The sequence below is a fragment of the Sorex fumeus genome, unplaced genomic scaffold (assembly GCF_029834395.1).
Source record: "Sorex fumeus unplaced genomic scaffold, SorFum_2.1 ptg000072l, whole genome shotgun sequence".
Classification (NCBI taxonomy): Eukaryota; Metazoa; Chordata; class Mammalia; order Eulipotyphla; family Soricidae; genus Sorex; species Sorex fumeus.
This window is the reverse complement of record NW_026606129.1, coordinates 31,260,259-31,283,225: the sequence shown is the minus strand read 5'-3', so window position 1 is coordinate 31,283,225 and position 22,967 is coordinate 31,260,259. Positions and strand designations below refer to the sequence as shown.

The 22,967-nt window shown below is 39.9% G+C and overlaps 1 protein-coding gene across 2 annotated transcripts in view; it reads left to right on the top strand.

Annotated features, from left to right (window-relative positions):
* The first annotated feature begins 4,281 nt into the window (after positions 1 to 4,281).
* AZI2 (5-azacytidine induced 2) overlaps positions 4,282 to 22,967 on the top strand; it is a 28,817-nt gene continuing 10,131 nt past the window's right edge. Inside the window, exons 1-5 of one of the 2 annotated variants that reach the window (XM_056129500.1) lie at positions 4,282 to 4,565; positions 13,836 to 14,050; positions 15,368 to 15,493; positions 15,916 to 16,015; positions 17,169 to 17,317. In XM_056129500.1, coding sequence (XP_055985475.1) covers positions 13,841 to 14,050; positions 15,368 to 15,493; positions 15,916 to 16,015; positions 17,169 to 17,317 — 585 coding nt within the window. In that variant the 5' untranslated portion in view covers positions 4,282 to 4,565; positions 13,836 to 13,840. Of the gene's footprint in view, positions 4,640 to 13,835; positions 14,051 to 15,367; positions 15,494 to 15,915; positions 16,016 to 17,168; positions 17,318 to 22,967 lie in introns of both variants that reach the window. The other variant, XM_056129499.1, reaches the window with a different exon arrangement.

The window sequence follows — 22,967 nt, the reverse complement described above, 5'->3', positions numbered from 1 at the left end:
CAGGGGACCATATGGGATGGCAGGGATTGAACAAGGGTCAGTCAAGTGCAAAACGTCCTAACCACTCTGGTCCTAATCTGATCATTTCTAAATCGTATCTTTTTTTTAAATAGTAGATTGACTATATAGAAAGTAAAATGACTCTTTTGGCAGCTTTAGCTGACTCATTAAAACACAAAGGGAGTGGGTCATCGTACTTCAGATTTATAGCCATAATTAAATGAATAGGTAATACCCTGAATTTGCAACAAATTTGACAGGGGTGCAATTTTGCAGGATTGAATTTCCATCTATGGGATCTGACACTATCTCCAGGTACAATGTATAATGTATAGTTACAGGGGTGCAATTTTGAGAGATAGTACAGGGGTGCAATTTGACAGGACTGAGTTTCCATCTGTGGGATCTGACTCTATCTCCAGGTATAATGTACTTGATACCTCAGTAGGTAACCAACTTGGTGTCAGAATTGCTTTATTGTGTGGGAAGACTACACATCATTGTTGGGGTCAGAATTACATTCTGTATGGTCACTTTCATTCACTATAAAGTATACCTCCCTATAAAATCTATTCTATATGAAGGAGGGTAGTTTAGGTCCTATTACTTTCCTCAGATACCATTATTTACCAATATTTACAAGGAACTTCCTAAGATTTTCACTTGCCTTGAATTTAATCTATAAATTACATTGAAAAAAGACTGACATCTTTTTTCTACCCATTAATATGAACTGTTGTCTCCATATATTGCATTCATAGTTTTTATATGTCAGTTTTAGTTTTTAAATAAAACTTTTAAATATAAATATTTATAATTATGTATTTTATTAGGGGGTTAGCACAGCGGGTAGGGCGTTTGCCTTGCATGCAGCCAACATGGCTGACCCGAGTTCAATTTCTCCGCCCCTCTCGGAGAGCCCGGCAAGCTACCAAGAGTATTCGATATGCCAGACACAGTAACAACAAAGTCTCCAATGGAGACGTTACTGGGTCCGCTCGAGCAAATCGATGATCAACGGGAGGGCCTTTACTTTACTTTTACTAAAGTAAATGGTATTGTCTTGGAATGCAAAAGTCACTTGTTCTTTACAATTTGGGGAAAAGAGGTAGATTTTTGTCTATTAATTTTGTACTTCCAAACTTGAAATATTCTCTTATTAATTCGAGGTGTATTTCTATTGCTTTTTAAAAAGCAAAAAAATCTACAGATGCCAGATTCTGTAAACAGAAACTTGTTTCGTTTTCATCTATAGCTTTTAATTCTTTGTACATTGCAATATCTAGGAGTTTTAGTAGTATTGGAAAGGAATAGTAAGGTATATCTTTGTCTTTTATGTTATCTTTGTGGAAAAGCATCAAGCTTTTGAATTGAAGAGCTAGTACAGATGGTAAGGTAATTTCCTTGAATACATCTCATCTAAGTTCCATTCCTAGTACCACAGATGGCTGTATTTTGCACATAGCCAAAAATATGCCCTGGGCACAGAGCCAGGAGTAAACCCTGAGTGAGACTGGGTGTTCATATGCATTCATTTACTTGAAAACCACGTGAATTGGTGCTCTTTTAAGAGTCAGGAACTTAGTACTAATTTTTCCTTGAACAACATACTTTGTGCTTGAAAATATTTTAAATTGATCATATTATCCATTTACTCTGCAGCAATAAAAATGAACAAAGTGCCCAAAAATGTAAATCCCAAAACTTTTCGTTATTGTTGTATTATTAGATTACTAGAACACTACTGCAGCACTGTAGCACTATCCTCCCATTGTTCGTCAATTTGCTCGAGTGGGCACCAGTAATGTTGTGAGACTTGTTACTGTTTTTAGCATATGGAATACGCCATGGGGAGCTTGCCAGGCTCTACTGAGAACACTACTAATCAAATATATTATAAATTATCATGAAATTTCAGATGTGAACCTTTTGTAAAATATATTTTGTTTAAAAAAATGGATACTGCCTTTCCCTAATCCCCAGTGAGGCTATGTGTTCAGACTGTATATTGTTTCTTCCTAGAAATAGGGTTCAGGTTATGTAATTTTATTCTTGTCTTTGTCTATTTTTGTTTCTGGGGTGACACCTAACAGTTTTCAGGACTTACTCCTGGCTCTGTGATCAGGGATCACACCTGGAGAGGCTGGGGGACCATAAAGGTTGCCAAGAGTCAAATATGGGTCTACTGTGTACAAGGCACGTGTCATGCCTGCTGTACTACCTCTCAGGCTCCAATTTTTATTCTTATGACTTATATAAGCTTTTGTTAACTTCTTAAAACCAAGAAATAGCAACTGCACTGAATACCAGGCTACAGATCAGGAAATTATAACCAAAGCAGTAGACCAGTGGTCTGCCCTTTCCATTGGATATGCATTTTCAAGTCTGCAGATCGCTGCTTTAAAATGTACTCATGCTTTGATACAGTAGCAAAGGAACATTAAGTAGTTTACAATCTTTTGCATATGTTTTGTTCATTACTGGTATGTGTATGTGTGTGAGATGAGATCTGAGCAGAAAAGGGGAAAACTGGCGGCAGATACCAGCTTATTTTGGCTTGGGCATTATTTTGAATTTGCTCTTTATCTCTACACTAAAACCATTCCTTTACCTTAAAACTCAATCTGGACATGGGAAAGAGAAAAAGTTTTGAAATATGATGAAGAAATGGTACTAAAGCTGATTATTAGTATGAGAAAATAGTTATTTTAACTGATGAGTTTTGGCACCAACTCTTTCATTGCTATTAATGAGCCACACACGTTCCAAGAGTGTACTGAGGTCCAGAGACAGGACAGTGATTGCCTAGCATAGAGCAGCAGCCACGATCCAACCTTGGGTGCTTCAGCACCGAGAGGAGTGATCCTGCGTGCAGAGTCGGGAGTAAGTCCTAAGTAGCGCCAGGTGTAGCTCCCAAACAGAAGAATCTACCTTAGGAGACTGCTGAAGCACTTGCCTTGGATGCCACCTACCCAGCATCGCCAGGAGTGATCCTTGAGCACAAAGCCAGGAGTAAGTAATCCCTGAGCACTGACGCGTGTGGCCAAAACACCTTCTCGTGACATTCCCCCCACCCTCCAAATTACTTTAGAACACACTATTTCTAAAGATCCTATTATCTTCTAGGCCAGTCTGCTTATTAGACCTCGATCCCACGAGGGCCACACCCAGGAGTGCAGCAAGTAGGCGTCTTAGGGGTCATATGGGGTGCCTCGGGCAGAACTTTGGGCTTCCTATAAAAAAAGGATTTCTCTGAGTCACATCCCTGGCCGTAGTGGTGGGGTTTTCATTAGATCAAGTGCAGCGGGCACTAACAAAGCTGTCAGCAGAAACTTATTTGGAAACTGACACAAACCTGCCCGCGGGTACAGCCAGTTGGAAAGGTGAAATTTAAAAAAGGCGTGTAAAACCATCTTCCAACAGGACCACTTACTTAACAGTATTAAAAAATACACTCCAAAAAGGTTGGGAGGCATTTGCCGCCAATAGGCGGTTCTTGAGGATAAATTTCCTTGAACTGCCAATCTCTCATTTATTCATCTACGCAAAATTAAATCTAGAACTTGAGAGGGTCGCGTCCGGTTGCGCGGCCCGCCCCTCCCAAAAGAAAACAAAATCCACCAGCCGGCAAAGTGGTAACAAGTTGGAGACAACTGGACACAACGTCCGAACTCCAAATCTCTTCGTTCCCAGGGTTCACAGACGTGTGTGTGTGTGTGTGTGTGTGACGCGACGTGTATGTCAGATGTGGTGTGTCTGTGGTGGTACATGTGTGTGTTAGACGCCCCCCTCCCCTCTCAGCGCTCAACGTCACGCCTTCCGGGTCCGGGGCGACCGCGAGGCGACAGCGCTGCCCATAATCGACAGGGGCGCTCCTAAGCGGCGCCCACACCCACCACACGAGCTCGAGGTCCCGTCACTAGAAAAGGACACGCGCGACAGTCACCGGGAGGGACGTCTTGGGGCGCCGGCCGGGCGGGGGATTCACGCTCTTACCCAACTTGGGCTCGGCCTCCGCCTCCGCCAGTCGCCGCGGGGACTCGCGGGACATGTAGTACGTCGCGCACCACCCCTCGTCCCTGGGTCTCCTCCCGCTGCCGCCTTTCCCAGGCACGGGCCACCCGAACGCCCGCCCACCTCCCGGCGCTGACTTCCGGTTTGCTCGCGCAGCCCTGGCCGCGGAAGCCTCTGTTCCGGGGGCGCGCTGCACGTTCTTCCTCGGGGCCCTTCGCCGGGGGCCTTCGCCTCCGCCGCGCCGCTCGCGCCGCAGCCCGCCGCGGACGGGGCCCAGCCAGGCCTGCGCCGCGCGCGCGGTCGTTGCCGGGTAACGGGCCCTCCCTGGAGGCTTGACCGTCCGGGTCCGGCCCCTGGGGGCCGCCTCATTCCGGAACCCTCTGGGTCTCCGCTGACTGACGGGGCCGCGTCGCTGCCGGTGCAGCCGCGGCTGAAGAAATGGGAATCCCTCCGCGGCGTTCCCGAAGCGGCTGCCTTCGCCGGGGGAGCGGCGGCGTCTTCGAGGAAACCGGAAGCCCGTGGTGACCCCCAGGCGACCCGGTTTGTTTTCGGTCTGTTTCCGTGCACTGGGGAAATCGAAACTCGGCGGCCCTTGTGGGCGGCCGTCCTTAACCAGTCCGGCGGGGTGAGTCGCTTTTCGCTTTGCCTGTGGGGGGTGGCTGGCAGGGCAGGGGGCCCCTCCCCCAACGGCTGCTGCTGCTGCTGCTGCTGTGAGGATCCACGTCAGGTGTCACTTGGCGTCTCAAGGCCGTCCCCTCCCACTCCCCATTCTTTTCTGACTAGTGCCTATTCCAGCCGCCCCGGTGCCAGAGACTCCTCCAGATCCGTCCCTTTCCCTGGTGCAACTTCCCTTTCCGCGCCCGGGTTTCGGGGGATCGGGGAGGTGGGGGCGCTTCCACGGGTCTTCGCGTCTCATTCATTGAGGCGGCGTTCGTGTGGGAAGGGAAGGAAGGGCGAGGGGCTGTGCCCACCCTGCCCAGCGCGATCGCAGGGCGAGCGTCTCCCCCCCCACCCCCCCGAGGTCGAATCTGTGTGTTTGGAGTGGGTGTGTGGGTCCTGGGTTGAGTGGCTTCTGTCAGGTAGGCGCACGCCCACCAGCGTCCCCAACGGAGAACTCGGGTGCCTCAAAAGTGAGGGAATGTGCGGGAAGTGGGATTCGAAATGACCCGGGGCTCCGGGGATGTGGTGTTGGGACGCTGCCGGAATTGATCAAGGACGCCGACGTCTGTGAACCGAAACTGGCCCTTGCCTCTTGGTCTTGTGGACCGAAACTGGCCCTTGCCCCTTAGTCCTGTGAGACTTTTCCCTTTGCTGTTGGTTGGAATCTTGTATTGAGGAAGAGCTCCAGGCGTTCTTTTAAACTCCAGTTCTCTAAATGCACCATAGTTGCCCAACCTCTCAGTTCCTTCATCGTCTCTGCGTGGGAAAAATGCTAAGGACCACACTAGGGTCCTTAGAAATTTTTACTGCGGTGTCCTTTGAGAAATGGAAAGTTGCATAGGAATGAAAAGCTTTAATATTAATGAGTCAGCAGAGGTGCACCCAAGAGCAAGTAAGAACATTCACATACCATCCAAACGCTGAGTTTTCCATAAAATCAATACACAGGGGTTAGGAGGCTAAAGAAATACTTCTTCCTTTTCCACATCTCTAAGATGCATAATGCTTACTCCAAGGAGCTAAAGACTAGAGGCAACTGGCAGATTTTCTTTATTGGCACCCCTGATAACAGGAAATTCTTCCCTATCTTAGAGTTCTGCTACAGATTTAATGAATCATAAAGAGCAGATGAGATAGTTGCCCGAAAAAGGAAAGCACATTGAACACTTATCAGAGCACAGAACACTCATTAAAATGTGACGGAAATTTTGATAATCATTGAAGTTATGAACAAATGTAACTTTAAAAAAGTCTTGTTCTTAGAATCTGGATTGAGTATGCTAATCTTAACACAGTAATATAGGTAACTTCTTGTGACATCGTGTTTATAATTGGTGCACTGAGATGTATTCATAAAAGGAATGACAAGAGGTAGACTGCTCTTCATATCTGTGCTAACCTGCAAGAGCCTTTGATTCCCTAATCATACAAACTGATTCCTGGGCTAATTTCTTTCCTGAGCTAACTCAACCATGTCATTAAAATCAAATAAAATTAAAAGGTGTACCGTGTATCTAATGCTAATTCCGAGGGGGAGGGGGGCATTCGCCAAATTATAAGGAGTGCTAAAGTGGCAGTATCTTGGGAAAAAATACATGTCAGGTTGAGTTTTAGCTCTTTATCATTTTAACTAATGAGGACATTCTTTCCCTTATTTGAAAACAGTGAAAGAGGATAAAACTTAATCCTACACATATTATCTTGACTGTTTGAAATGGATACTGGGGGTAAGAAAGATGTTAGGAGATCCTGAGAATTAGTACAGTGATGAACCTGGGTTTGATGCCTTGCAAGTGGGGACCTGGTTTCTACCCCTGGCGCTAAATCTGATACCCTGAGCTCCTCCATGAGTGATCTCTGATCATTGCTAGGTCTATATTGTCACCCCTGCCCAAACTTCCTGCCCTACCCCAAAAAAAGATCATGGGAATTCTAAATAAGATTTGTTTTAGGAGACAATATAAAATGAAAAGACTAAGTAGCCTTTGATTCAAATCCTAAATTTGTTACATAACCCCAGTGTAATTATAGGCAAATTATTTTGCTTCTGTGAGCTTGGTTACCTCATCTATGATTTTGATAATACTTTTCTCATCAACTTACTGTTGCACAAGAGGTAATATATGCACTGTACCTCTGAATCAAAAGGCTGAAATAGGAATTCCCCTTTGTTTTAGTATTCTTTGTATAAATTCTACCTTTCTTATTTAAACCGGTAGCATTTTACTGCTGCAACCCAATGTTCTTATTTTATTGATGAGAAATTTTAGATCCAGAAAAGGAAACTAATCAGTTTTAAAGCAGCGGATTGTAGACAGAATCTAAGTTTCTGACTCCCAGGTTATTGTTCCAGTATTGAGTTCTGCCTTTCCCAGGTACATTTTGGAATAATGTTCTGTTAACTTCAAAATATATTTAGTGCATAAATTTGTAAGACAAGTTATCAAAGTTCCCATATAGACCGTGCCAGTGAGTACTTTTGTAGCTGTATATAAGATATTTCTGAAGATATTTTTGTCTAGACTTAATTTGAATAATAGTTGCCTAAGAATTAGGAAAATGCATGTGGAGCCTGGCATGTGATAAGTGATCAATAAAGATAGACATGAAGAATTATTACAGGTTAATTTTTTTTTTTAATTTTTGCACTGCACTTGGCAATGCTTAAGGTTACTCCTGGCTCTGCACTTGGGAATACTCCTAGTGGGGGACTATATGGTGTTGGATCTGGATCAAACTCAAATCATCAAGCGCCCCACCCACTGTACTATTGCTCTTGCAGTAGTAAAGATTAATATTAAAGATTAATATGGGTCAGAAAATATTTCTGTGTTTTCTAGAATCTCACATCCCATTGTATATATCTCAACAATGTCAGTGTTGATTATACTGAAGACTGAAACTTAAGATTTTCTATAATAACTTTAGTACAGCATTATTCAGAGATGTTATGGGTTGCATTGCAGACTGCACTATGAAATAAGCCAGGTATTTCCAGTTTCTTAAATTATTTTGAAAAAAAAAATTATTTGTTGCATGTCCTAGTAGCTTCATTTTCTTGATGGAGAGAAGCCACTTACCTTGTATTTGGTTAATATGTTTGAAATATGTTTAACTTTTAAAAAAAATTTTTGGCTGGGTTTTTACAAATATCAATTCTCTTGATAATTCTGATCTTTGATAATATTTTGCCAGTACATACATTAAAACACGAGTTTGTTATGTTAAGATACTTTAAGTTGGGCCAGAGTGCTGGTAATTGTGTAGGCTGCTTGTCTTCCATGTGACTGACCTGCGTTCAGTCCCTGGTGCCACATATGAGTCCCCGGACTCAACAGGAGTGATCCCTGAGCACAGAACCACAAGTCTATCTTGAGCACCTCCAGATGATATGACTCAAAAACAAAAAAAAAGGAAAAGCTATATAATTTATAGTAAAAAGATTATACACAGTATAAAGTTTGTTTTCCCAAATGTATATTCAAGTGTGATGTACTTTTGTTAAGTATGAAAGTGAGTTAGGCTTTCTGAGCCAATTTCTTTGAATATTACTAAAATATTACCAAATATTACTAAAATAATATTACTAAAAGCTCGGGTTGAGCTTTCCTCCCCGCCCTGGCCAGGGCCCTGGCAGCCGAAGACCTCCAGGACCAGCCACCACCATGCTGAGACCACTCTCCGCACACCTGAAGGTATCAGCAGAGGGACAAAGCCACGTGGGTTCCGGGGCCGAGATCTCCAAGCCTACTCGAATTGGAGTATCTGCCGTGAGGGCGAGATACTCTCGGTAGCTTGTCGGGCTCTCCGAGAGGGGCGGAGGAATCGAACTTGGGTCAGCCATGTTGGCTGCATGCAAGGCAAACGCCCTACCGCTGTGCTATAGCTCTCGGAGAGCCCGGCAAGCTACCGAGAGTATCTCGCCCACACGGCAGAGTGGCAAGCTACCCGTGATGTATTCGATATGCCAAACACAGTAACAACAAAGTCTCCAATGGAGACGTTACTGGGCCCGCTCTAGCAAATCGATGAACAGCGGGAGGACCGTGACAGTGACCAAAGTTTCTAGAAACAATAAGAAAAACAAATTAGACAATGTGTAAAAACACATAGCCTATTTTGTTTTTCTTTGATAGCAGTTTTCTCTTAGTGTCGTGATTGATACAATGGAATATCTCCCTTATATAATTAGACACCTAGTTATTATATAATTAGGTGACTAAGATCCTCATTTTTCCTTGCCCTTCAGGTTTTAATCTCTAGAAACATATTTTGTATAGACAAATACAACATGGTATTCCTAATACTTGGTCTGTTCATGTTTGTTTTTAAAGGACAGAAATTGTTTTTTACAATGATGTTAAAGACCGTGATATTTTTAAATTTTATTTTATTTTTATAAAGTTGTTCACAGTGGAGCTGGAGAAATAGCACAGTGGGTAGGGCGTTTGCTTGCACGTGGCTGACTCGGGTTTAATTCCCAGCATCCTGTATGGTTCCCTGAGCGTCGTCAGGAGTAATTCCTGAGCGCAGAGCGAGTAACCCCTGTGCAGAGCCAGGTGTGACCCAAAAAGCAAAACAAACAAACAAGTTGTTCACAGTAATTTGTCACATTTAATATTCTAACACCACGCCTACCGCCCTTAAACCTACTCACCACCATATTTTGAATGTTTCCAGCCCGACCTCCAAACCCTTTTTTTCAGTATCTAAATAATTTATTTTGTATTGCTTGTTATGAATAATCCACTAAAAATTATCCCCAAAATTTCCTTACTTGAAAGTGTGTGAAGATAGTTGTATTTCACTCCGGAGCCATTTAGCCCTAGAAATGATTTTTCAAGTGAGAAAAACTGCATATAGTTAGGGGTGATGCAATTTGTTTTCTAATGGTTGTGCTTTAATATATGTCTATTATAGGTTTTAGGACAAACAGTTCTCATGCGTTATAGTGTATAAGCCATGTTCATAATATACAAATTATGATTCAGTATATTTAGAAACCATCATGGGCAACTTTTTGCTGAATTCATGAATGAGATAGGCAACCTATATAAAAATATGTCAACTAAACTATTCATTTTGCCCTAAAAATGACCAGATATGTAAAATGTGCCATTGTTATTATCAATATACCCTCTTCCATCTGGGGTACTCACAAACTGCCAAGGTGTTTCTAGTGTCATAGTTCTTGAATTAAATGTATAAAAAATTCATTGGGAGGAAAAGAATACTAATAACTCAGACTTTGTAATCCAAGTACATGTGCTGTATATATTCAGTATCTAGTACTGGCTAAGCTTAATGACCTTTCTAGATCCTAGTTTTCACATCTGTGAAAGAGGTGTAATAAAGATTTCCTAACTAAAGGCAGTGGTATGAATTAAGTAGCACACTGTCTGTAAGACAATTAGAAAATTGATTCTTTTGCTTGTGAATATATGATACGAATTTATTAGTATTCTTGACAATCTTGAATTATGTCCAGGTCTGTAGAAATTTTTAATTGATATTACTTTATAGTTGTCTTCCACTTTGGTTTTCCTTCCTTGGTAAAAAATTCCTTCAGGAAATTACAGAGCCGAACTAGTTAAAAACAAAAGCATATAAGAAGACTGAACCTTAAGTGCATAAACTGTAGTACTTCAGGATTGACCGTATAGAACAGTTTATGCTTCTCTTTTGTTTTTCAGTATATGTAGGTAATGATTCCACTTGAAAAAATTCTGTCCATCTGATAAGCATTCTTATAAAGTCAGTAGTTATTAATTACTAATTTATTATACATGAAATTCCACTGATAGTCTCTGGGATGCTATTTGTAGTGTTTTAAGAGCCTATTTTGGTTGTGGGGGGGTTGGGTGCTCCATCCTGGGATCTTTATGCTGTTCCAAGTATGGAACTAGGGTCAGCTGCAACAAGGCAAGCACCTTAACTTCTGTACTCTTTTCTGGTGCGCTCGCTCTCGCTCTCTCTCTCTATATATATATATATATTATTTTTTTAAATTTTTATTAGTGAAACACCATGAGGTCCAGTTGTAGACTTACAAATTTTTGTGCTTGGGTTTCAGTTATACAATTATTGGGTACCCATCCCTCCCCGGGTGCCCATTCCCCACCTCCAATGCTCTCAGCTTCTTTCCCTTTTGTTCTCTCTCCTTTTGGGTGCCGTGGTTTGCAAAAGAGGCATTGAATGGCTGTCATGTATGGTCTATAGTCTATTTTCAGCATGCATTTCTCATCCTGGGAGGGTTCTGCCAACACCCTTTACTTAGTGCTCCCCTCTCTATCTGAGCTGCCTTCTCCCTCAGTATGTGCGGCTGGCCTCCAAGCTATGAAGTGAACCTCCTGGTACTTATCTCTGCTATTCTTGGGAGTTAGTCTCCCAATTTGTTACTTTATATTTCCCTGATGAATGCAACTTTTCTATGTCTGTCCCTCTCTTTCTGGCTCATTTCGCCTAGCATGATACTTTCCATGTAGTACCACTTGTATGTAAATTTCATGACTTCATCTTTTCTAACAGCTGCATAGTACTCCATTGTGTAGATGTACCAAAGTTTCTTTAACCAATAATCTGTTGTCAGGCACTCAGGTTTTTTCCAGATTTTGACTATTGTGAATAGTGCAGCAATGAACATAGAAGTGCAGGTGTCATTTCGACTGTACTTTTTTGTCTCGCCGGGATATATTCCCAGTAGTGGTATTGCTGGGTCAAATGGGAGCTCAATTTCTAATTTTTTTGAGAATAGTCCATACTGTTTTCCAAAAGGGCTGAACCAGTCAGCATTCCCACCAGCAGTGAAGGAGAGTCCCTTTCTCGCCACATCCGCACCAGCACCAGTTGCTTTTGTTCTTTGGGATGTGGGCCAGTCTCTGTGGTGTGAGATGAGATCTCATTGTTGTTTTGATCTGCATCTCCCTGATGATTAGTGATTGATGTAGAACATTTTCTCATGTGCCTTTTAGCCATTCGGATTTCTTCTTTGGGAAAGTTTCTGTTCATCACCCCATTTTTTGATGGGGTTAGATATTTTCTTCTTGTAGAGTTCAACCAGTGCTTTGTGCTTGCTATCAACTCTTTATCAGATGGGTATTAGGTAAATATCCTTTCCCATTCTGTAGACTGTCTTTGTATTCTGGTTACTGTGTCTTTTGAGGTGCAGAAGCATCTTAATTTTGAGATAGTCCCATTTGTTTATCTCTATTTCCACTCGGTTGGTCAGTCTTTTAAGATACCATTAGCCTCAATATCGTGGAGGGTTTTGCCAACCTTGTCTTCAATGTATCTTACGGATTTTGGCCTAATGTTGAGATCTTTAATCCATTTTGATCTGACTTTTGTGCATGGTGTTTCATCGAGGTCTATGGCTCAATATATTTTTAATGATTTTTTTACTTGGAACTTGCAAACCCTCTTATGCTGTTCTCCCTATACAGTCTTAAAAAATTCTCCCTCAATTTCTCCTATACATTGTTTTCCTGGAACATAACTTTCACATGGGTAAGTAATGACAAATCTAACCCAAGTAAATGGAAGTGCAAGCAAATTGCTCACCAACTAATGAAGTAACTGACTTAGGTTTTGGGGTTGTGTTGTGCTTGATTGCCAGTCTGTCTGCTTTGCATTCTCTAGCCAATATTTATTAAGCACCCTCGATACTGTGATGAGTTGAAGACACAATGATGCTCAACACAGCTATAACCTCCACTTTCAAGAGCTACTATTCTATTACCATTTTTAACTTTGGCAGATTACTTTCCCTTCCAACCCCATCTTATAAAATTTAGATGATACCAGGTGGGAGATATAGTACAGTGCAAAGATTAGGGTACTTGCCTTTCACATTGCCTATACAGGTTCAGTCCCTCACACCCCATTTAATCCCCTGAGCCCACAAGAAGTGATCCCTGAGCCAGAAGTATGCCCTTAGTCTTCCAGATGTGACCCCATAATAAAGTGATGCCTATCTTATTGAATTGTTTGGGTGAATTTAAATGATGTAAATATTAGAAATTTACTGTATACATAGTACTTAGGGCATAGTATAGTCAAATGTTAATTCATTTGTTTTCTAATGCAGAGCTTAAGCTTGTTCCACTCACTACTCAACTACACAATTTTTTGTGAACCCTGATTATAAAATAGATATAAATAAAAAATTTACTGATAATCACAAATTAGCCGGGGGAGCGATAGCACAGCGGTAGGGCGTTCGCCTTACAAGCGGCCAACATGGCCGACCCGAGTTCGATTCCTCCACCCCTCTCGGTGAGCCCGGCAAGCTACCGATAGTATTCGATATGCCAAACACAGTAACAACAAAGTCTCCAATGGAGACGTTACTGGGCCCGCTCGAGCAAATTGACGATCAACGGGAGGGCCTTTACCTTTAGTTTTAAAATAAAAACTTTTTGTTTGTCCATTCAGGTATGGGATTGTGAACCACAGCTTAAGAAACTAGGTTCTAATATACAATAAACATTTGGTTTGGAATGATTTTGTAGATTATGCATTATAACTTCTGTAATATGATGTAATGCACTAAAAATGTTTTTGAAAATGTATGATTTGGGAAGCTGTAAGACTAAAATGGAAATGTTGATAAGAATGAAATACTGGGTGAAGTTTAAATTGTATTTTATCTTTAATACAGTGATCTTCAACAACTTTTAGTAAAATTTATCATATATTACAACTTTAATTGTATTATGTCAACTTGTTTCATATTTTTAAGAATTCTATGAGAATGGCTAGAGAGATAGTATAGCAGGCAACATGCTTGCCTTGCAAGGGGCCGACCCACAAGTGCCCATGTTTGTTGCCTCAAGTGATCCCTGAGCACAGAGTCAGGAGTAAGCTCCGAGGCTGCCGGGTATGCTCCCAAAACAACAAAGGGTGTGATGAAGTTGGTATTATACTGAATAGCTGACAAATTAAGAAACTGAAGCAAAAAGGTTAGGCAGTTTGTCCAGAGTCACACAGACACTGTGTAGTCATGGGTAGATTCAAACGTAAGAAGTCTGTTTTTGGAGTCCATGCTCTTGCTTACTATTGTGCTGTATTTTCTCTAAATGAAACATGTCTCCAACATTGACATTATTTTAAGTCCATAATCTCTGGCCATTTACTCATTGTATATTTTTATTTTTACATAGCTGTCATGGATGCACTGGTAGAAGATGATATCTGCATTTTGAACCATGAAAAAGCCCATAGGAGAGATACTCCAGTCTCAATATATTCAGGGGATGAGTCTGTTGCTTCCCATTTTGCTCTTGTCACTGCATATGAAGACATCAAAAAACGACTTAAGGATTCAGAGAAAGAAAATTCCTTCTTAAAGAAAAGGATAAGAATTTTGGAAGAAAAGGTAATTATGTAAAACTTTAACTATGTTTAATGGCAAAGAATTTTTTTTATCTTAGAAGATTATAATAAATTTCCAAGAATAACTCAGCAGTACTCATAAGATTGTAATTATTACATTATTTTCCATGTCATAGGCTTGATGAATACATGTAGAACATAACTTAGAGAAGATATATTTCAGATATTTCTTCTAACATTTTTTGGTACCTTATCCTCATAACTATTTAAGTGTCATAGAAACTACTTGGACATTGTTCTGTTTAATTTCTTCATCTGGACTTTTTTTTCAATTCTCTCCTCTTCTTCCTTTTATTCTTGTTTTGGTGACTGTACATCACATAGATACCTGGTTGTGGTCCTTGCATGTGGAAACAGAGTTATGCTTTGTTTTTTGATGGCTTCTGGGGTTGGTCTCCCAAATGGTGCTTTTGGGGGTCTCCAGGGCAGTACTTGATGCATGTGGTGCTGGGATTCAACCAGGGTTGAACACATGCAAAGCATGTTCCTTAAACTGGCATTCCTAAATGTTAGAGAATATAGTAATAAAACAAAGTAGCTGATCATTTATGAATCACCAAATCTCTTGGCTTGTGAAGTCTTCACATATCTATTTTTTTTTTAATTCTAAACTTTTAGTTCAAGTTTTAAATTAATGTATTCATATTTTACAAGGTTTGCTCATTGTGGGAAGAATGGATTTGCAGTTAAGAAAATCATCTTATTATAAAAAACTTAATGATGGGGCCGATAAAGTTTGTTTCATTTGGAGGAAGGAAAAGGAAATCGCTTATAAAAATAATTTGCATTCATATGGATTTTTTGTAATTAAATTTTGATACACTAGAATAAAAAAGCTAATACTTGAAGCTTGGAGCTATGTTTATTTGGAGCTAAGTTCAGTAAATATGCAATCTGGTATAGTTAATAGTTAAATATTTTCTGACTAACAATCCTTTGAATTACTATTCTAGAATAATGTAAGACTTATTAAACTGGTACATTGAATCCTTAATAAGTCAGGGAACAATATTTTATTTTTATTGGTAATGGAAATGAATATAAATGGCTTAGAAAACACAAATTATGTACTGTTTGAGTATGATGAATTGATATGTTATAAAACAATGTATAAAATACTGAATAAAAAGCATAAAAGACTTACCTTTGTGCTTCTTTAATTAATAAAACTTCCTTGTGTGGCAGAGTTCATTTAATTGAGTTCAGGCTTTATCCCTACAATTTAGTGATTAAGCTGTGAACACGTTTTTTTAATGTAGAATATTTCCTTAAACTCTCTCTTCTGATGTTATACCATTAGCTTATAGGAGCTCGATTTGATGAAGAAACAAGTCCTGTGGGACGAGAACAAGTAAATAAGGCCTATCATGCATATCGAGAAGTTTGCATTGATAGAGATAATTTAAAGAGCAAATTGGACAAAATGGTAAGTTGGTTTGTAAAGAATGTTATCTATATTTTACAAACGCATTTTCTTCCAGTGTTCAGGCTAGAAATGAAGTATTTATATTTATGAAACAAACTTGAATATTTAGTCAAGGTTAAAACCACATTTTAATAGTGAAATTTATAATTTATTTTTATACAGCATAAGTAATGGCCTTTAGGACTTAGGTACACCTAACACCACTAACTTACTTTGAAACACTGCAATTTGGTAGAAATTGTCATTGTGTTTAAAAACTAAAAAGCCAGTGAATAATATTGTTAGAAAAGAGTAGAAATTAGTGCGAAAATAAGTTTATTTCAGTCTTACAAGAGATTTTTCAACATATTCTTGAAAATAATATATAATACTAGCCTGCAGATTTTATTGAATTTAATTTGGCGTTTTCCTGCTTAATTCAGAATAAAGACAACTCTGAATCTTTGAAACTATTGAATGAACAACTACAATCTAAAGAAGTAGAACTCCTCCAACTAAGGACAGAGGTGGAAACTCAGCAGGGTATGCCACTTACATGTTATAAATATTCTCCATTAGAATTAATTCCCTCTTCCATTCATGTGTCATATCCTTGATACATTTTCTGTATCGCAGTGTTAAGATCTTAACATACTTTAGGCTTGTATTAATTTTTCTTCTACTTTCACATTGTATCCATTCCTTTAACTTTTCTTTAGATTAAAATTAAAATTGACGGTTTTATTCAACACTAGTTTGTGACGAAATAGATGAAAAGAGGAGTAGAACCCTGTCTTGTCAAAGTCTGTTGCTGACTGGTGTGTTCTGGCGTTTCACTTCCAGTTGAACTTTATATCCATTGTCAGACATAGTGTTATGAAGTTACAGTCATCATTTTCTTTTGAAGACTGTTAAGAGATGAGATGTTGGGATGAAAAATTTGTTCTGGGAGAGCATGGCTATTTAGTTACCATGCATTCTGATGAGAAAAACTAAAGAGTTGGCAAGTAACAGATCTTTTGATAGAGGCTGAGATATTTTTAGAGGGTGGGAGTCAATAGCTGGCGATACTTTTCAAGCAGTGTCAAAGAATACCAACTACTTTGGGCAGTTCTTGGCCAACCACGTCAGAGGTTCAATGCAAGGCTGATGGGTGAATTTCTGTGAGGACCTTGCAAAACTGGGGATTACCCAGTTTTGCCCCAGAGTGGTACGTAGGGCCTGAAATGAAATATGTTATGGTAACTGTTTAGGACTTTTTTTTCTAGATAGAAAAAGCACTAATTCAAGTATAAGTTCATGTCCATTTGTATTTCACTCCTATATAGAATATTTTTTTGTATGATTCTTTTGATCTCATGTTCTTGGCTTGCTAGCTGTCATATTTTATATTCTGAAAGGACCAAGTGGAATGATTAGCTTGAGTGAGCCTGTGACTCAGTGTTTTAGCATTTTCTTAATTGAACCTTATATAACAATCGATGTGTCTATAATTTAGCATACGCTTGATTTAGTGTCGCATCTTTTTACATTCCATACTGACTTAAAAAGGCCAGGAATATGTTTCTAAAAACTAGTATTCAAAAATATGTTTTATATCTGTTTTTATATCTACACTTTACCACTAAAACCTTTTTTTTTTTACTTGCTATGTGAAGGGCAAAAATAACTATTTTAATGTCCATCATTTTTGTAGTGATAAGGAATTTAAATCCACCTTCATCAAACTGGGAGGTAGAAAAGTTGAGCTGTGACCTGAGGATCCATGGTTTGGAACAGGAACTGGAATTGATGAGGAAAGAATGTAGCGATCTCAAAATCGAGCTACAAAAAACCAAACAAACGGTACTGCACAATTAGTAAATTGATTAATTCAGTATCTGTGTGTATCATATGAGGTTTTCAAACTATTAAATCGTAGAGTTAACATGGATTGTGACTACTCTCATTCTCTAAAAAACTTAACTTGATTTTACCTTTACCTTTATAATTTTCTTTGTTTTTTTCCTATAAGGTTTAAAGTGAACTCAAATTTTACCTTTTCTACTTTAAAGTAATCATTTGGTTGATTTATATATACCACAGAAGTAAACTTTTCTTTAAGCCTTCTCTTCTTCTTTCTTTCTCTCTCTCTCTCTCTCTCTCTCTCTCTCTCTCCCTCTCTCTCTCTCTCTCTCTCTCTTTTTTCTTGTTTATTTTTTTTATTTTTGGAGCCAACCCTGTCATTGTTCAGGGTTTACTGCTGGCAAAGGATGTCAGGGATCAGCCATGTGCAAGGCAAGATCATATGTGGGAGGCAAAACAAACTTTTTCCAGCCAGTCAAAATGTAGTTCCCCTAGTCAGTCAATAAAACACAAGTTTTTTCGGATTCTAAACCAAAGGGTAATTTACAAATGCTTTACTTTGGGTTCTGATAAACTTGGAAACATGTTTTCAAATGTCATGCATAAAAAAAAATTGAGAGCAGGGGAATGTGAAAATAATGAACAAATGGAAAGTTCTGTTGTGGGATAAGGGGGGAAGCATGCTAAAAACTGCTCAGGCCCTACTCTCAGCTGTGTTGGGCAGGACATCACCTAGCAGTGCTCAGGAACCATTTAGTGCCAGCAAGTAAACTTGGTCTCCTACTTGCAAAGCATTATCTACAGCTGTTTCTCTGGCCCCAAATGTAAAGTTTAAAATAGCTCTTTCAAGAAATTGAAAAGCTTAGTAGTTTGAAGCCAATTTGAAATTATGTACATTATATGCACCCAAGTATTTTAAGCTATGGGAAGCAGTTCATTATTATTTCTCAACCATTTTACCCTTCAGAGCTTTCAAAAATATTGAGCTGTAACATCTACTCAAGATCTTTCCCACACTTCCAAGCTTCTATCATGACTCTGTCCATGAGTCCCAAGTGTCCGTAGAACTGATACTTTTTTTGCCCCATATAGTCATTATCAATGATGTCACTGCTCGTTGGTTAAGAATGAGACATATTAACAATAAAGATTCTGCCTTGATCAAACTAATACCTCTGAATTGAATGATCTTGCTTTGGTCCTTAAACCTCAGGAGGAGGAAATACTACAAAAATTACTCAACTTATACTTAACAGATTCCAAATGTTTGGTTTTCTTTTTTCCCCTACTTGACAGCTGAATTTGATTATTTACAGCTTTGAACCTATAACCACTTATCACAGTTCCCTCAAAGGCTTCCAGCACCCTGTCTCACAAGTCTATGTGCCATGTACCGAAGAGACTAAAAAACGGCTGGTGGGGTGGCCAGAGCAGTAGTACAACAGGTAGGGTGCTTGTCTTTCACTTGGCCTACCAAGGCTTGATCCCCCGGCGCACTGACATGGTCCCCTGGGCTGCTAGCAGAGCCAGGAGTAATCCCTTACCGTCATCTGATGGGGGGCGGGGGGGAAGAGAGGTGGTGGTAAAGAAAATTGCTTAGTGGATAAGGCAGGGTTCCATCACTAAAACCACATCGTGCCCTGTGCACCACACCAGGAGCAAGCACCAAACCAGGAGTAAACCCTGGAGCCACCACTAGGTGTGACCTAAAACAAAGCAATAATAAATAGTGTCCTTGAAATAAAGCTCTATGTTGAAGCTCTGAATTCTACTAGTCACTGTACTTGTACTTGAAAAAGTCCTATAGCTTTTGCATATAATGGTTAGTCCCCTAGAGGGGAGGAAGCAGTTACCTTGAAATCATAAAAATTTGGCTTATAATTATGTTGTTACTGAGTAACAATGTAAAATTAAGTCATTTAACTTCTGTACTTGTTTTCTGCTACATTAGCATTTAACAGGGCTGGAGCGATAGCACAGTGGTAGGGCGCTTGCCTTGCATGCAGCCAACATGGCCGACCCGAGTTCGATTCCTCTGCCCCTCTCGGAGAGCCCGGCAAGCTACTGAGAGTATCTCGCCCGCACGGCAGAGCCTGGCAAGCTCCCCGTGACGTATTCGATATGCCAAACACAGTAACAACAAGGTTTCCAATGGAGACGTTACTGGGCCCGCTCGAGCAAATCGATGATCAGCGGGAGGGCCTTTACCTTTACCTAGCATTTAACACCTTTCTTTTCATGAAGATTAGACAAATAGTGCCCAGCACAAAATCAATTTAGTAAAGTGATTGTTGTTCAAAAAAACATCAACTAGGGCAGTCCAGAAAAGCAGTGTTCCTAAGGTATGTATATTGTTTGTACGCATATTTTCATTTCTAACCTTACTCTATTCCACTAGATGGTGCTAAGGAGTAGATTTGCTCTTAGTTTAATTCATCTGCCATAAATCATAGGAATAAGACTTTTATGGTTTCAGCAAACTCTGGAAACGACATTTCTTTTACTAATAAAAGGGTCTGGGAAACTAAGAAGCTTGAAAGGCTGAAAGTACAATAAATGTAGATTTTTTTTCCCCCCAGACAGGATAGTCTCTACTACCAGAAGTATTGGATTTTGTAGATAAGTGCGGGGACATGGGGGTGGGGGTTAAGAGATACTCAGAATGGGGCCAGAGAGATAGGACATAGACAGGGTACTTGCTTTGCATATTGGCCAACCTAGGTTCGATCCCGGGCCTCCTCTGCCCAGTGCCCACAACTAATACAAAGAAAACCAGAAAGAGGAAAAATCCCTTCTATCAATTTATCAAGCGTTCCAATTTGAAATCTTGATTTTTGGGGTATTTGTAATTTGAAATCTTGGTTAAAGGTTTTAGATCAGATTCCCCATGGACATGGGAATGAAACAACGGGCTCTATTTATGTTCACATTAATAATTTTCCTTACATCTACTGAGGGTACAACTTACAGAGACCTAAAGGCCTTACTATTGAACATTTAAAAACATCTTAAATATGAAATAGTATCTTATGTTTACATCATATTATTTTGATTTTTGGGCCACTCCTAGAGGGGCTCTGTGCTTAGGGATCATTCCTTACAGTGCTCAGAGGACCATACGGGGTGCCAGCTGGGTAAAGTGCCCTACCTGCTGTACTATCCCTCTGGCCCTTTGTGTTTTTCTAGTAATGACACATATTTCCCTGTACTATTGCTCTGGCCCGGTATTGGATGAACTTAGATAATTAGTGTTTGGTATTAATGTGATCATTGGGGTTCAGTGTCAGTTCCACTCTGCTGCTTTAAGGCCTGTATCCCTCAGTCTTACAGCCTTTGCAAAAAACAGACTCTGGGACTAACAAAAAGAAACTTTGGATGAGTACAATGGGATTGGTGGAGATATCCTAATTACTTAATAATTTAATCCATAAGAGACTGACTCACAGTGTGTTAGAGTTTACTGAAAGTTCTGAAGTATGTAGTAAGGAAACTTCTTATTGTTTCCCAGTCATTTTGGAGCCATTGGTCTCTGTGAAACTCCCACAACATATGGCACTTTTGGGGAAACAAATTCTTAACTACCTGTACAGTGGTAAACTAGTGGCCAACTAAGACCGACCAAATCTTGGAATACTAAGAGACATTTATATTTCTCACTTACTTTAGCCTTTCTGAATTGTTAGGCAGTAATTTGAAAAAATACCTTTACATCCCCCAAATTAAAATTTTTAAATATAACTGGCTTCAAAAAATAATGTAGGGGCCAAATTAATGAATAGTATATATCAGATAGGGTGTTTGCCTTGCAGGTGGCTGACCTGGGTTCCATCGCCATCACTTGACATAGTTCCCTGTCCTCCTGCCAGGAGTAATCTCTGAATACACAGCCAGGACTAAGTCCTGAGTACCACCAGGTGTGGCCTAAAAACAAAACAATTAAAAGAGAAAGTGTATACTTCAAAGATTCTTACAGTTTTTCCATATAATAGCTTTAAAAATGGCTTTACAAGTTGACTTCCAAAATGTTCCACTACATATGTGTGTGCATAAATGTGAAATACGTGTGATGTATATATTTAAAGTGTTATTAAAAAAAAACCCAAAAGTTGACTGACCTTATTTATTGTAGAGAACAGGAAAGAGAAATACCCAAAATCTTGTGTCCAGTACTCAAACTTTTACTGATTCATGGGTCAGTTCTTTCTAATCTTGATAGGCCTTCTTACTTGCCACTTAATTATTACAAAGTATTTCAGTTGGTTAGGCCAAGTGGGCTGGAGCGATAGCACAGCAGTAGGGCGTTTGCCTTGCACGCAGCCAACATGGCCGACCCGAGTTCGATTCCTCCGCCCCTCTCGGAGAGCCCGGCAAGCTACCAAGAGTATCTCGCCCGCATGGCAGAGCCTGGCAAGCTACCCATGACGTACTCAATATGCCAGACACAGTAACAACAAAGTCTCCAATGGAGACGTTACTGGGCCCGCTCTAGCAAATCGATGATCAACGGGAGGGCCTTTTTTTAGGTCAAGTGATAGTATAGCACTTGGTTCAAACACCTGCCTTGCATGCTACAGACTTCAGTTTGGTCCCCTCAACAGTAACGGAAGAATCTCTGAAAGCAAAGACAGGAGTAAATTCTGAGCACTGCTGCATTGTGTCCCTCAAAAAAAACAAATTATCTTAATTGGTATTTTCCGAACCAAGATCAAGAAGTGTATTAAATTTTATAATGACAAACATTTTTCATATTTTACTTATACTCATGAAGTTCTGGTGCAGCTTTTTAATGTTCTACTTTAAAATAAAATTGAAGAGGGCCATAACGGTAGTACCTTTACCTTGCACATGGCCAACCCATTTTAATCTCCAGCATTCCTTATGGCCCTATCCTTCCCACCTCCAGCCCCTGAGCACTATCAGGAGTAGCCCCTGAGCATCTCAGGACATGGCTCATAAAACAAAACAAAACAAAACATCCCAAAACATAAAATATAATTTAAGGTTTGGAAGGAGAGATAGTATAGCAAGTAAGGAACTTGCCTTGCACATTGCTTTCCCAGGTTCAATGCCAGAATATGATCTCTGACACTGCCAGAAATGATCCTGGAGCACAGCCAAGAGTAAGCCTTGGTCACAGCTGTGTATGAAAAGCTGGGTACAACCCAAAGCATACCCCATCGAAAAGAAAAAGAGCATATTTTAATTACATAGTAAGAAATTGTAAAATTTGAGGGTTTTTTTGTTTTCACTGGTCACTTCTGTCAATAGAATTTGTAATAATACTGTGAAATGAATATTCTTTTTCATGTTAAGAGATTCTTGAGAAAATGCACTGCAAATATACTAGAATTGTCAGACATTCTAAGTCCACATTTAAGTGTCTTATGTTGTCATATCTATTATCTAAGCTATTAAAATGTAATGAACTTTTTAATATACCTTTATAAGGACTTCATAAAATCTTTATCCGATTATTATATTCAAACAATAACCAGTTAAATTTTTGGTACTTTTCACTACCTGGTAGTGCTCAGGGATCACTCCTGGTCATGCTCAGGGGACCATATAGGGTGCTGGGAATAACTCAGGCTGGCCACAGCTATGTGTGAGGCAAGCACCCTATCCACTGTAATATTGCTGCTGCAGCTCC